The 15107-nt window shown below is 47.0% G+C and overlaps 1 protein-coding gene across 17 annotated transcripts in view; it reads left to right on the forward strand.

Moving 5' to 3' along the window:
• Window positions 1-15107, forward strand: part of SON (SON DNA and RNA binding protein) — a 182819-nt gene that overhangs the window by 79542 nt on the left and 88170 nt on the right. For all 17 annotated transcript variants that reach the window (XR_005747146.1, XR_005747145.1, XR_005747147.1 and 14 more), the window contains 2 exons: window positions 377-543; window positions 10902-11045. Coding sequence is in view for 12 of the 17 variants with exons in the window: in XM_040338922.1 (XP_040194856.1) it covers window positions 377-543; window positions 10902-11045 (311 nt within the window). In the remaining 5 variants the exon portion in view is untranslated. The remainder of the gene's footprint in view (window positions 1-376; window positions 544-10901; window positions 11046-15107) is intronic.

A 15107-nucleotide genomic window follows, 5' to 3' on the forward strand; every position in this document is an offset into this window, starting at 1 on the left:
CAATCAACAGGAAGAGTGCCGGTCGGGTGAGGCATTCATGCATATCGATGGACAGAGATGGGTCTGAGGGGAGTTGTTATACACAAAAGGTTTTTATCTTAATGCGTAGAATGCAATAAGATAAACCTTCTGATTTTACAACCACTTTAAAGCGATCAAACTATAGCAGACATTTCAAAAGCCCTATTGCTGGCCATGGTAATGGTAAACCTTTGGCGTTTCTATCAGTTGTGTATCAGGCTGATAAAATACTGCTTTTTTGCCAATTTTTTTTTTTTTGGTGAGCGCAATATTGCTTTTACTACATTAAAAAGAAATATGGGTACGGACACTGCTCTATATGTATGCTATAAAATTATAATTTTTTTTTCTTTAGACAAAGCTCAGCTTCTGGAAATAGCCAAAGCTAATGCAGCTGCCATGTGTGTTAAGGCTGGTATGCCCTTACCAGCAAGTTTGAAGCCAGTATTGGCACCCTCTGCACCTGTTGATGAGAAGAGTACCCACAGGACATATGGCGTTACAATTCAAGAACTTACAGAGGTATGGAAATTTTAGTTTTAAAAAAGTTGTATAGATATTTAATGCATTTTCTGTGTCTGTGTATACAGTGGGGAAAAATGATTTTTGATAATTTGATCCCCTGCAGATTTTGTAAGTTTGCCTATCATAGGTGTATTTTAAATTATGGAGACAAAATATCAACCAAAAATACAGAAAAAAAAACTCGATAAAAATGTAATAATTAGAGCTGCAGTTCAGTGAGTAAAAACAGTATGTTCCCCAAGCAAAACATGATTTAGTACTTAGTGGAGAAACCCTTGTTGCAAAGCAGTGGGTAAGACGTTTCTTGTAGTTGGTTACCAGGTTTGCACACATCTCTCTTTACAGATCTTCTCTAAATCCTTAATGTTTCTTGGCAGTTGCTTGGCAACTTGAAGTTTCAGCTCCCTCCATAAATGTTCTATAGGATTATAGTCTGGAGACTGTCTAGGCCACTCCATGACCTTTAATGTGCTTCTTCTTGAGTCACTCCTTTGTTGCCTTGGCAGTATGTTTTGGGTCATTGTCATGTTGGAAGACCCATCCATTACCCATCTTCAGTGTTCTGGCTGAGGGAAAAAGATTCTCACCCAAGATTTTACAATACATGGCACTGTCCACTTTTAGCAGAGAAATAGCCCCAGAGCATATTGTTTTCACCTCTGTGCTTGACTGTAGGAATGGAGTTCTTTGGGTCATGGTGAGCATTTTTCTTCCTCCAAACACTACAAGTTGAGTTGATGCCAAAGAACTCAATTTTGGTCTCATCTGACCACAGCACTTTCTCCCAATCCTTCTCGCAATCATTTAGATGTTCATTAGTAAACTTTAGATGGGCCTGTACATGTTTCTTCTTGAAGGGGGGGGGGGGACCTTGCAGGCACTGCAAGATTTCAATCAATGACGGCGTATTGTGTTACCAATGGTTTGTTTGGTGACTGTGGTTTCCTGCTGGGACCTGTGGTTCCTTTTTTAAATTTTTTTATTATTCATTTCTTATTAGTTTTGATCTGCACCTGCAATCAACTGCTGGGCTGGGTGACAGGCTGGATATCCTAGATCCTGGATGTGCAGACCTGAGCTCCGTGCTGGGTCGGCCGCGACGAGCCCCATCCTGGACCGGGAGGTCTGGTTCACAGTGTCACTGTGGCCGACAGTCACACTGGCCCGGTCTGGGCACGGTTTGGAGCAGCTGGGTACTCCCTGGGATGGTCGGTTCTGGGGAATCTCCTCCTCACACCCCTTTTGTGGGGTCTCCGGGCGGTCGCTGCGCTCTCCAGGTGTGGGGGGTGTGGCTGGCGTTGTCCTCCGCGTGTAGCAGCTGCCATTTGTTTGGGGTCAGGCGCTCATCTGAGCACTCTGATCCAGAGTTGGGCTCAGCCGTGGCATGTGGCCCCTGCCCGGCGGCCCCTGATCCTTAGGACAGCAAGGAGGAATCCTCAGCATCCATCGCTGCGCAGGTGGGCGCACTTGTTACGGCAGTGCGCGATATCTTGAAGTTGAGGATCCGGCGGGGGCGTCTGAAGAGGTGTCCGTCCCCTTCGTGTCTCGTAAGCCGGTCCACTGGTAAGGTGTTTCCTTACCCGTCTTATTTTGATTGGTTTATTTACAAGGATTGGGAATGCCCGCAGCGGTCCTTTTCAGTCCCGAGGCGTTTTTTGGTGCGTTGCCCCTTTTGAGGAGAGTCTGCTTAAGGCTTCATGTACACGTGACTTTTTTACAACCTCTCCTGAACAATTTAACTTGACGGATAGTAACCCACATTTATAATGTCATTTTTTTTTTCCACGTTTACATGCCAACGTCAGTAAACAAACCCGTGTACATGTACACATAAGAAAACATTGAATGAGTTCAGTGTACATGGGGCCTTAGAAATGGTCTTCTCCTCCTCCTGTCGTTAATCCTCCAGTATCTAGGTTGAACAAGGCGACCACGATTCCGGTGGAGGGGTCCCCTTCTTTCAAGGACCCTGCCGACAAAGGCAGAGGCAGTTGCTCGGTCTGTTTACGATGGTAGGTTCGGCCCCTCGTCATAAGTTTAGCCCTCGGGTATGTATTCAAACCAAAAAGGATATAGAGAGGAGGCAACAGTGTGATACCGTAAAAGATCGTTAAAATTTAATGGGCAATTGCACTTAATCAATGAAGGTACAGCGCATGTAAATAAAGATGTGGCGGCAATGGAGTCTTCCCGGCGCGTTTCGTGTAATCACACGTCATCTGTCCCCCAGATGACGTGTGATTACACGAAACGCGTCAGAAAGACTCCATTGCCGCCACATCTTTATTTACATGCGCTCTACCTTCATTGATTATGTAAGTGCAATTGGCCATTAAATTTTAACGATTTTTTACGGTCTCACACTATGTTGCCTCCTCTCTTCCTCTCTATATCCTTTTTGGTTTCAATACATACCCGAGGGCTAAACTTAAGTCAGACAAGTCAGTGCCTATCTACTACACGGGCGAGTACATCTTTGTTGCAAGTGCCATCGGTGGATTCCTTGTTCTTGATGAGATCCCTTTGGAGTTTACATTGATTAAGCCTGCTTGACTCATGAAGTGTATGTTTCTTTGAGTCCATGATTTCTGGTAAGCCTACATCTTTATCGGTGGAGGGTTATTTTACTACACTTAAGAAGTCACTTTTCAACAGATTCCTGTTTCATCACTTCAACGTTTGCATTATCACTTATCTGTGATACCAGGTGGATGTTCGGTCACTTAGTCATATATTGACATTTAACTACACAGTGTTATTTTGGACATTAGTTCTCATTTTGTGCGATTTTATTGAATATCATTAATGTTTTGTTTCTTATCACAGCATATTTATGAATGCTAATACCAGTATTTCATCATACATCGTATTCATAAGCGCTGCACTTCCACCTATAATCAGCTCATTTATGCCTTCCCTCTCAAGCTCCTCCCTTGTCTGCTGCGCAGGGCTGAGGCCGAGGGGATACCGGTTATTCTAATCTCTACAGATTGCCCTCGGCGTCCATGATATGCCAACGTGGTATGGATGGTGGACAGCCCCCTGGCGACTGCCGGTGCAGGAGGACCTCCTGTCCCTGGGACCGATATTCCACCCTGCTTTACCGTCTCTGGCTTTGATGTCCTACATCCCCTGAAGTCTTCAGAAGGGGAGGTTTTATTTTTTCTGCTACCTTTCTGCATGCATGCCTGAGCCAAGGGCAGATGGATCCCAGGAACATTAAAGCAAAAGTCTGCTTGTCTCTGGCATAAACAAAACAAAGTATTTTTCTTCAGCACAGCAATAAATCAAAAACAAAAGCACATACGGTTTTAGGCAGAATTTCCAGTTTTTACTGACCCTTTATTGGCTCCTCAGCAGTTCCCAGCTTCTGCAGACAGGTGCGCTCCCATACTCCTCCACACCCTCTATCTGCACTTCCTGTCTTTTAAGCTGGTTTCCTGGAAGTTCTTAACACCCTATGTGCTTGACTGCCAGAGGTCAGAAGAGGAGGCTCTTTCCCTCCCGAACGTCACTTTAGAGCCTCCGAAATTCCGGGCCCCAAATGACACTAACAAGGACAGAGAGCACTGTAAGCCCGTCCTCTCTGGATCAACTTTTATTTCCCGTAATTTCTCACCCCCTCTGGGTGACCTGAACCCTACGCCACTACCTTAAAGGGACCACACTCCAAATATTGGCGCAACATAGCGTCTGTCCAGGACCCAACCCTGGCATCCTGTAATGTAAATATATATATATGTAAATATATATATATATATATATATATATATATATATATATATATATATAATGTATATATATAAATTTCTTTACACATTTTCCAAAAGCTTGTGGAAAAAAGACACGTTTTTAAAGACTCGTTATGCCTCATAGACTATATACATGGGGGTGTTTACTTTCCAAAATGAGGTAATTTTTGGGCGTTTCTGTTGTCCTGGTGCTCCAGGAACTTCAAAGTTGTAAGAGGTAGTCCAAAAATGTAATGTATTTTTATGTTCCTAGAATGGCTGATGGTGCTTCCTGCATGTTGGGCCTCTGTATGTGGCTAGGCTGTAAACAAGTCCCACACGTGGTATCGCTATACTCAAGAGTAGCAGAATGTATTTCTCTTCCGTTCATGGACGTACACAGCAGCCTTTGACCTTGGGGTTATATCCGCTTCCTTCCAGGAGATTTAGGCAGAAAAAAAGCACTAAGTGTTAACAACACTTTCCTCAGTACAGCTCCTTCCAGGGGGCGTGGCTCCCCGGGTATAACCCACACCCTGCTCTAGCAGCCTCAGTTTTTTCTCTGCCTAACGTCAGGAGAGGACAGGCACTCTGGAGTCCTGTACTCTGGAGATTTTTTTCTTGCGACTTTTTCGCTTTTTATTGTTTTGTTCCTGCATTTTTGGATCCTGAGATTCTTCCATCAACTGCCGACTGGGTGACAGGCTGGGTCTTGACTCTTGTAGTCTCCCCATGATCGGCCATCGAGCGTGTGCCGGCCATCAGCTCTAGGTTGTCCACGACAGGCCCCTTTGCTCCAGGGGCGGCCAGGGAAATTTTTTTGTTCTAGGGCACACATATGACCGGTCTTTATGGCTTTGTCAGTGTGTCTGGCCGACAGCCATGCCGTTTAGCGGACGTTGGTTCTGTCTGGGATACCTCCAGCCGGTGGTCACATTCGCCGGCCATATTGGATTTCGTTTGGCCTTGTGCGGCCGTTTTAGCGCTGCAAAAAGACCGCAAATCTCCCAAATCGCTGCAAAAAGACCGCAAATCTCCCTAAGGTGACAGACGCGGCGCAGCCGGCTTCTCAGCACACCTCAGACTTGTCTCAGCTCGCGCTGCACCGGGTGGGGTGGTGAGTTCCCTGGGGGCCTCTACTTCTGTTAACAGCCAGGAGGTGACCGGTGGGTGTTTCTGCCTTGCAGTTTGGGTGACACAGCGGTGGGGCATTATGGAGCCTGAGCCAGGTACTTCTTCCCCAGCAATGCCTGAGTTAACCCTTGATGCCCCTCCCCCTGCTACATTTGTTGAGGCAATGTTTGCTGTCCTGGAGGCTTTTCTCACCATGTTCGAAGCGGCTAGTGCCCAGAAGGGGGGTAAAAAGCGCCCCCTCCCTAAACCTGCTTCTGGGCATATCTCTGACATCTGCCTCTGGTCTGTATTGACAGATGATGCGGGCTTAACCCACGCAGACAGTGAGGATGACTCTGCTTCAGGGTCGTTTGCTGATGGAAATTGTTGGAGCTATTTTTTCTGCAATGGCGGGGGCACCTGATGTGCCAGTCCCTTTTGGGTCCCGCAAAACCGCCACGCACTGAAACAGTGTTTCCTTGTATTCCTTTTTAGTTTGTTGTACAAGGAATGGGATACACCGCAGACTGTTTTTGCCTTTGTCCGTTATCCCTTTGAGGACTTTTTTGGAAAAAGTGGGTCTCTCCTCCGTCCGTGGACCCTCCCGTGTCCAGGTTGAGCAATGCCACCACATTGCCTGTGGATGGGGCTTTTGCCTTTAAAGACCCTGCGAATAGGAGAGTGGAGTATGTGGCCCGCTCCATCTTCGCAGTAGTGGGTTTGGCTGCGAGACCGGTTTTGGCCGGGGCTCTGGTGTCACAGACTGACTGGTAGGGCAAAGCTTTTTGCTGCAGGATCTGGAGGCACAGGGTGCTTCCGAGACCGGTAAGGACCTGGCTGAACAATTGGTTCAGGGTCTATAAATTTGTCTGTGAGTCGGTCCTGGATACGCTCCCCTTGCTTTCTGGGGCTTCCGCCTATGCGGTGGTACTGCGCCGCCTTGTGTGGCTGAAATGCTGGTCTGCGGACCAGTCCTCATAGGAGGCCTTGGTGGATTTACCCTTTTAGGCAGAACGGCTTTTTGGGGCATCCCTGGATGGCATCATTGAGGCTGCCATGGGTGGTGGGAGCACACTGCTCCCACAGTCTGGGAAGGGCAAAGAGCCTTGCCTTGTAAGCGAGGGCCCTCCTTTACTGTCCCCTAGCGGGTTTTTTTCGTGCGGCGAAAAAAGTTTGCAAGGTGCTGGGCCCCCGCTGCGGGGCAGAAGCGCATCTGGTACCGCAAGCCTTACAAGCCTGCGGACAAACCTGCTTCCGCATGAAGGTCTCCCCCCACCTGTGTCTCGGGCCGGCTTCCCGAATTCGCGGCTCGGTGGAGGTCCCTTCTTTCTGATTGTTGGGTTTGCAGAGTAGTTTCCTTGGGGTACAAGATAGTTTCTCTTGTCCACCAAACAGATTTTTTTTCTTCCAACCTCCAGCTTCCTCCGGATTACCGGAAGGTTTTGTCAGGGGCTGTCCAGGATCTACTGGATAGGGGAGTGATCGTGCCGGTTCCCTCGATGGAACGGTTTCAGTTTTTTTTTTTCTCCAATCTGTAGTCCCTAAGAAGGGAGGGGTCCGTCCAATCCTGGACTTAAAAGACCCTCAATTGTTTTGTCTAGGTGCAAAAGTTCAAGATGGAGTGGATTTGCTCGGTAATGGCAGCATTCCATCAGGGGGACTTCATGGCGTCCTTGGATATCATGGACGCGTTCCTGCATGTTCCCATATGCTCAAAGCACCCGAGTTTTTTGCGCTTTGAGGTCGGGGTGGACCATTTTCAATTTGTGGCCCTCCCGTTCGGCTTGGCGTCGGCACCACAGGTTTTCGCCAAGGTGCTCGCCCTGATACTAGCCCTGCTGAGGCAGCGAGGGATCGCTATCGTGGGATATCTGGACGACCTTCTCCTGCGAGCTTCCTCAGGCTCAGAGTTGGAAGAGGACGTGTCTATCACGTGTCAGACTCCAAGAGTTCGGTTGGCTTCTGAATGTCCAGAGGTCCGTGTTAGTTCCGTCTCAGAGTCTGGAATACTTGGGACTGGTCCTGGATTCCGCGGAGGTGTGTGTTTTCCTCCCGACAGATAAGACTGAAGACCCTGCAATCTGCGGTGAAGTGGTTGTCGACCCAGAAGTGGTCGTCTCTTCGATTCTGCATGAGGGTTCTGGGCCTGATGGTGGCCTCTTTCGAGGCGGTCCCGTATGCCCAATTTCACACCAGGGAGCTACAGAAGGAAATTCTGTCACGTTGGGACAAGCTCCCGTCTTCTCTGGATTACCGGATTCGGTTGAGCCATCTGGTCAAGTCTTCCCCGGTGTGGTGGCTGACATCTCCGGTGCTTCGGACCGGGAAGTCATTTCTACCGTGTCGCTGGACCGTGTCACGACGGATGCCAGCCTCTCCGGCTGGGGGGGGCGTTTGAGGCACCCAGTCAGCCCAGGGGCGCTGGACTCGGGAGTCGTCCCGCCTGCCGATCAATATTCTGAAGCTCCGAAAGGTCCGTTCCGCCTCCATCGGCCGTGTACATTCCGGGAGTACAGAATTGGCAAGCCGACTAAGTCGCCAAACACTAGACCAAGGAGAATGGTCTCTACTCTCAGAGGTGTTTCTGAGTCTGTGCCAAAAGTGGGGCACTCCAGACGCAGACTTTCTAGCGTCCCGTCTCAACCGGAAGGTGCCATGGTTCGTGGTCAGGTCAAAGGACCCGTGGGCGGACGCAGCGCACGCCTTCCCTCCTCTGAAGCTTCTTCCTTGCCTGCTGCGCAGAGTGGAAGCCGAAGGGATTCCGACAATCCTGTTCGCCCCAGACTGGCCGCGCCGCTCCTGGTACGCGGACCTGGTGCGTCTGGTGGCAGCCGCCCCCTGGCCACTACCCCTGAGAGAAGATCTTCTGTCGCAGGGTCCGATCTTCCATCCTGTTTTACAGTCGCTGGCTTTAATGACGTGACTGTTGTGAGCCAGGTGTTGAAGGTCCGGGGCCTATCAGGCTCGGTGGTTTCTACCATGCTGCGTGCACGGAAGTCTACTTCACGGAGGATTTACCATCGTATGTGGAAGGCCTACATCTCTGTCTGAGATGAAGTGGTGTCCCGGTTTCTGCTGTTCGTACAGCAGGGAGTGGATCAGGCTCTCGCCTTGAGTGCGGTTATGAGTCAGATTTCGGCTCTAGCTGTTTGCTTTCAGCGACCCTTGACAGCCCTTGGTGCGCACGTTTGTGCAGGGGGTCCGACATGTGGCCCCTCCTGTGTGCCCTCCACTGCTCCCATGGGGCTTGGATTTGGTCCTCTCTGTGCTTCAAGATGCTCCCTTTGGGGACGTTCAGAAGATCCCTTTGTTGACTCTGTCACAATAGGTGTTTTTTCTGGTTGCAATTACATCGATCAGACGGGTGTCTGAACTGGCGGCCTTGTCCTGCAAGGCTCCCTACTTAGTCATCCATGAGGATGAGGTGGTGCTGCGACCACAGCCTTCTTTTCTCCTGAAAGTCGTTTCGGCTTTTCACATTGATGTGGACGTTGTTCTTCCATCCTTATGTCCTCGGCCGAGGAACCCAAAGGAGACCACTTTACATTCCCTGGATGTGGTTCGGGCTCTTTGAGTGTACTTGTCTGCTGCGGCTCCGTTCTGGAAGTCGGACTCACTGTTTGTGTCAGTGTCTGGTCCTAAAAGAGGTCTGTAGTCTCGTCGGCCACCATTCCTGGGTGGATCCAACAGGTTGTGATTCAGACCTATGCCCTGAGGGGCGGGCGCCTCCCTTTTAGGTTATGGCCCATTCGACCAGGGCGATCGGTGCCTATTGGGCTTTCCGACTCCAAGTCCCTGTGTTTCAGGTGTGTAGGGCAGCGACCTGGTCGTCGGTCCATGCTTTTTCAAGTTTTACAAGGTGGACGTGAGTGCATCTTCTGATGCCTCCTTCGGCCGCAAGATGTTACAACGGGCAGTTTAAGTTGGAGTTCCTCCGTTGAGTAACTCTGGTTTTGTTTGGGGTGTAAGCTTGGTTTCTGTGTTGTTTTTCCCACCCCTCGAAATTTTTGACACTGCTTGGGGACGTCCCTAAGGTCAAAGGCTGCTGTGTCCGTCCATGAACGGAAGAGAAAATAGGATTTTTGTACTCGCCGTAAAATCCATTTCTCTGAGTTCATGGACGGACAAAGCACCCACCCCCTCCTTTTTTTGTACTGCTTGTTACGAACTGAGGCTGCTAGAGCAGGGTGTGGGTTATACTCGGGAAGCCACGCCCCCTGGGAGGAGCTGCACTGAGGAAAGTGTTGTTAACACGTAGTGCTTTTTTTCTGCCTAAATCTCCTGGAAGGAAGCGGATATAACCCTAAGGTCAAAGGCTGCTGTGTCCGTCCATGAACTCCTATGAAAATCCTATTTTTGGGGTGTAATTTGTGATATGCATATGCTGTGTGTGACAAATAACCTTTCAATATGAGAATAAAAAAATATAAAGAATTTGCAAAGAATTGTGGGAAAAAATTACAACTTCACAAAACTCACCATGCCTCTTACCAAGTACTTTGGAATGTCTACTTTTCACAAAGGGATTATTTATGTTAGTTTTTTTTCTTTCATAAGATGGGCCCTAAGTACATCAGGTGTGATGTTCAATGATTGCCACCATAGCTTGGAGACTCTAAGGGCTTGTTTACACTGTAGCGATGCTGGAACCCTCCAAATCCAGTGCGGGTTCCCGCATTGAATACAACTCGCAGTAGTAATTACTGCCATATGTGAACTGCTAGAAGCGTCAGTAGAAAGCTAATGACACCCCAAATCAGTTTACAAATCGCAGAGCGAACTGCAAATTCCAACCGGAATCGGATTGTATTGGTGTGAACACCCATGTGATGCGATTCTGCTGCGGATCAAAAATGGGTCAGGTGCGAGTTTGGTCCGAATGCGATGCAAACTCAGCCATACTATTTGTATGCCGGAGTTTGCATCGCACAGACATTGCATGTGGTTTGCGCTGTCGGACAGCAGTGTGAACTGGCCCTGACTTTCACAAAGACCAAATATATTTGGGTTATTTTTACCAAAGAGATGTAGCAGTATAACTTTTGGCCAAAATTTTATTTTATTAAGAGAAACTACTGATTTGCAAAATGTTATAACATTCGAAGAAAATTTTATTTCCCCCCCCCATAATGTTTGCCCCCCCCCTTTTTGTGAAAAGTGAGTACAGTGAGGGCACCCAAAGCTGAAAATTGGTCTGGTTTGGAAGGGGGTTTAAGTGGTTAATCACCATCAAGGTTCCTTGCTCCTGGTGAAGCGGTCCAGGGGATCACCAAGTAAGCCTAAAACTGGGTACATATGGCTGATTTTTTTTCTTTTTCCGTTCAGCCACAAGTCTGAACAAAAAACAAAACAGATTCCTGTATCTGCCGCAAACAGAGAGGGCTATACACAGATTGAAATTTTAGCTGGTCCGTGGACCTGATTCTCTGCAAATAAAGATGAGCTTGCTTTTTTTTGTGTGTAAAATGACTACCTTTTTGGCAATGTTTTTGTCTTTTTTATTTATTTCAGAAATGTAAGCAAATTGCTCAAAGCAAAGAAGATGATGAGGTTGTGAATAGGCCCCATGATTCTGATGAAGAGGAAGGTGACCAACCTTTTTACAATCATCCTTTTAAAGTCAGTGAACATAAACCAATTTCCTTTAGTTTACTGGTAAGTCTGACCTATTTACCAACACATTTTCATGGAGACTTATAGTTAAACATACTAAAACAAACAAGGGCTGGGTCTTGCCAGAATTGCACAGTAACATGATGCATGCTCTGGTGCGTTGCCTGTGCGTTCCCCCGCAGTGCAATTTTTCAGTTTAATTTTAATTAGATGACATTGCACCGGATCAAACGAAAAGTAGGGAATGCACTCCTTTTGGAAAAGCATGTCGCAACAAATCACATGGTACTGCAGTACCATTCCACCTGATTTCAGAAAATGCACCATGTTTGCGATCTGTGTTTTGGGGTGCCTTTAATGTATTGAGGCCTGCAGCAGGTCACAAAGCAGTGTGTGTTTTGCACGGTGCAGAAACGCGTATGGAGCACTTTCCTGCATTGTGTTCTGGTGTGAACCAGCCCTCCATGAAATACATTTTCCACTGTTGAATGTTTCTTTATTTGGTTTTTACTGCAATGCCGATTGCCGAATCTGAGTTTACTAAAGTTACGAAAAAATTTCGTAGGACAGAATAAAAATTCGGAAGTGATGTCATGTTGTAATGCATTTGTATTGCATTTTCTACTGACGGTTGTACTGATTAAATGAAAATCATACGATCTGGAATTGTAGGAAAAAAGATTCCGTGCATGTCCGATGGCATAATATCGGATGAACTGTCCTGATCGGCTCTCGAAAGCTCTGTACGAACGATCCAATTATCATATGATTGCTTCGAAAGCGGTATTTTTCGTACGATTTTCAGATCGTGTGTACGGGCAATAGTCGCATTTTAGGTTTGCAATGAGATTAGAAAAATTATGTAGAATAAATAATTATAATTTTGACAGTACAGTCATCTTTGCTCATCAGCTTTGCATAGTTGGTGAAATGTGCAAAAATATGATCACCATTTTGTGCTTTGGTGCTTATAGCCTTCCCCCTTCCATTGTATGTTGACTGCAACTTGTATTTTATATAGCAATATTTATAAAAAAAACAGTCTTTTTTCTGTATGCTGCGCATATGATGTGTGATCTCTGCAATAACACCAGAGGACATAAATGCCAAGGATACTCGGATATATAGTTTTAGTTAATTTTAGTATCACTAGAAACTTTGCTTATAATAAACATTGTCTACTTCAGAGCAGAGCTATAGCCCAAAATAACAATGAATAGCTCACTAAAAGATAAAATGTAAAAAACGGCTTTTGCTGCAGTATTTACCTATTATTAATACTGATATTCCCTATTCCTTCAGTACTTTTTTTTTTCTGTCACTAGGTGTCCTCAGTCTGATGGCCAACATAATTTTAACCACTTCTCTGAGCCCAGGTCCCCCTGTCCCCCGCTTTAGTCTGTGTTTGGATAGTGGAGAATAAGAAGCAGCACAGTGATGTGATAAGCTCTTCTCTCACTATGCCTTTCCTTCCTTTCGAAATGATTTGTGTCCTATATCTGTCTAGCATTGAGCTTTAACTGTGATTTTTGAAATGCAAGGTCTCTTAATGTAAAATTTTCAAATTAAAATGTTTGTTAACCCAAAAAAATATATTGCGATCCCGGTATCTTATAGCAGTTTAAACAACACAGTGCTTGTGCTGTGTAATCTGCCCCTCTCTGACACTGGCACAACCAATTGAAGACAGTGTCTAAGGTGTTGGATGTGCTAAGGAAAGCTCTACCAAGCCGGCCCTCTGGGGGTAAAAAGAGCTATGCCTTCGGATCATCCAAGACGCCAAATTGTGCTGAAACTGGATGGGATCCAGGCCTCATGCACGAGGCGTCGCCTGTAATGTCTCTCTCCGGAGGACTGAGCTCTAGGGTCCTGCACTTCCGCTTTATAACGCTAAAAGTCCTGGTAAGAGTCTTTTTAAAAGGCCCAGGGGATAGGTCTTCTTTAAATAGGAACCCATATCCCTGATCGCAAAGTCCTCGCAAAAGGACAAAAAGCGAAGCGGATATCCTTCGGTGGTTCTATATCCCGTTTTTAGAAAAATCCGAGAAGGATGAGGAAGAGTTAACGCCTGCAGAGGACAGGGATGAGGAGTCTGATGGATCAGGGATATCAGAGAAACCCTTCTCTGCTTCCCAGATGCTAGGGTTCAGGTTACCCTCTTCGGAGTTAACTGAATCGCCTGTCTCTTCCCTGGGTTCATTAAGATCCCTGCAGGGTGCATTCTCTTTTCCGGTTCATCCGTTATTAAAAAAGCTAATTTACGCAGACTGGCAAGTGATCCCTCGGAAAAGAAATTGGAATCTTTGCTAAAATCTTCGTTCCTTTTGGCTGGTTCAGTTGCCCAACCTGCTGTAGCAGCAGCAGGTATGTGTCAGGTCCTCAAGGATCAAATAAAACAGGGGCTGAAGGCATAGCGGCAACAGCCTATCTAGACGATCTACTTGTGATAGATCAGTCAGAGGCATAATTAGATCACGCTGTGCTCACCACAGTAAAATACCTGTAGCATTTAGGATGGATTGTAAACCTACAAAAATCCTCTCTACAAGCCCAAAGAAGGGCAGAGTATCTGGGCATGATCATTGATACAGCCCAAAGCAGGGTATTCCTGCCAGAACTAAAGGTCAAGTCGCTAAAGGACCTGATCCACAAGGTCAAAGAAAAGACCGTCCATCCGCCTTTGCATGAGACTATTTGGGAAGCTGGTAGCCTCCTTCGAGGCTGGCGTTTTTGCCCAGTTTCACTCGAGACTACTTTAAGGCAGTATTTTAGCCGCCTGGAACAGAAAGATCCAAGCTTTGGATTTACCCATGCGCCTGTTTCCAAGTGTGCCAAAGCTTCAGTTGGTGGTTAAACCAAGAATTTGCGGAAAGCAAAGTACTTTCTCCCAGTCACCTGGAAGGTCGTGTCTATGGATGCCAGCCTAATGGGCTGGGGAGCAGTATTAGAAGAAGCTTTAGCCCAGGGAACCTGGGCAAAGACCGAAAAGAGCCTGTTCATCAACATACTGTAGATGCAGGCAGTTTACTTGGCCCTCAGAACCTGGACACACAGGTTACAGGGCCACCCGGTTCTGATTCAATCCGACAACGCTACTGCAGTAGCTTACATCAATCACCAAGGAGACACCTGTAGTCGGGATGCTCAGGAGGTGAATCGGATTTTGGCATGGGCAGAAGAGCATGTTCTTTGTCTCTCTGCAGTCTTCGTTCCGGAAGTAGAAAACTGGCAAGCGGACTACCTGAGTCGCCAGCAGCTATCACCCAGAGAGTGGTCTCTCCACCCCGATGTCTTTCAGGCAAAATGCCAGAGATGGGAGACCCCGAATGTAGATCTGCTAGCTTCCAGGTTCAACAGGAAATTGGACAATTTTTTGTAGCCAGGACGAGAGATCCTTAGCCTGCGGATCGGATGCTCCAATAACTCCTTGGAATAAGTTCTCACTGATCTATGCAGTTCCTCCGATCGCTCTCTTACAGAGGCTACATTGCAGGATCAAGAAGGAAAGAATTCCTGTAATTCTAGTGGCCCCAAATTGGCCCAGAAGGCCCTGGTACGCTGAAATCATAAAGATGGCAGTAGGAAGACCTTAAAAGCGTCCCTTTCGTCACGACCTGCTGTCGCAGGGTCCAATGTTCCATCCTTCCTTAAAAAATGCTAAATGGGACGATCTGGCTGCCTCCGACCCACATTTTGAAGAAGTGAGAGATCTCGGGTTCAGTTCTTTCTACACTCCTTAATTCTAGAAAGCCAGCCTCCTGGCTTATCTACTATAGAGTCTGGAAGGTGTATGTTTCCTGGTGTGAAACCAAGAAATGGAATTCTCAGACATATGCCATAAGTAGGATTTTCGCCTTTTTCCGGTTAGGAGTGGATATGAAATTAGCCCTTGGTACCATTTAACGGTCAAATATGGGCTCTATCCGTCTTTTTTCAAAGACCACTGGCATCTCATTCCCTAGTTCGGGAGTTCATTCAAAGGGTGTACTGCGGATCAATCCGCCAGTCAAGTCTCCCTTGTGCCCATGGGATTTGAATTTGGTATTATCAGTGTTGCAAAAGCAACCTTTTGAACCTATTCGCCAGATTCCTCTGATCCTTTTA

This window comes from Rana temporaria, chromosome 2 (assembly GCF_905171775.1).
Source record: "Rana temporaria chromosome 2, aRanTem1.1, whole genome shotgun sequence".
NCBI lineage: Eukaryota > Metazoa > Chordata > Amphibia > Anura > Ranidae > Rana > Rana temporaria.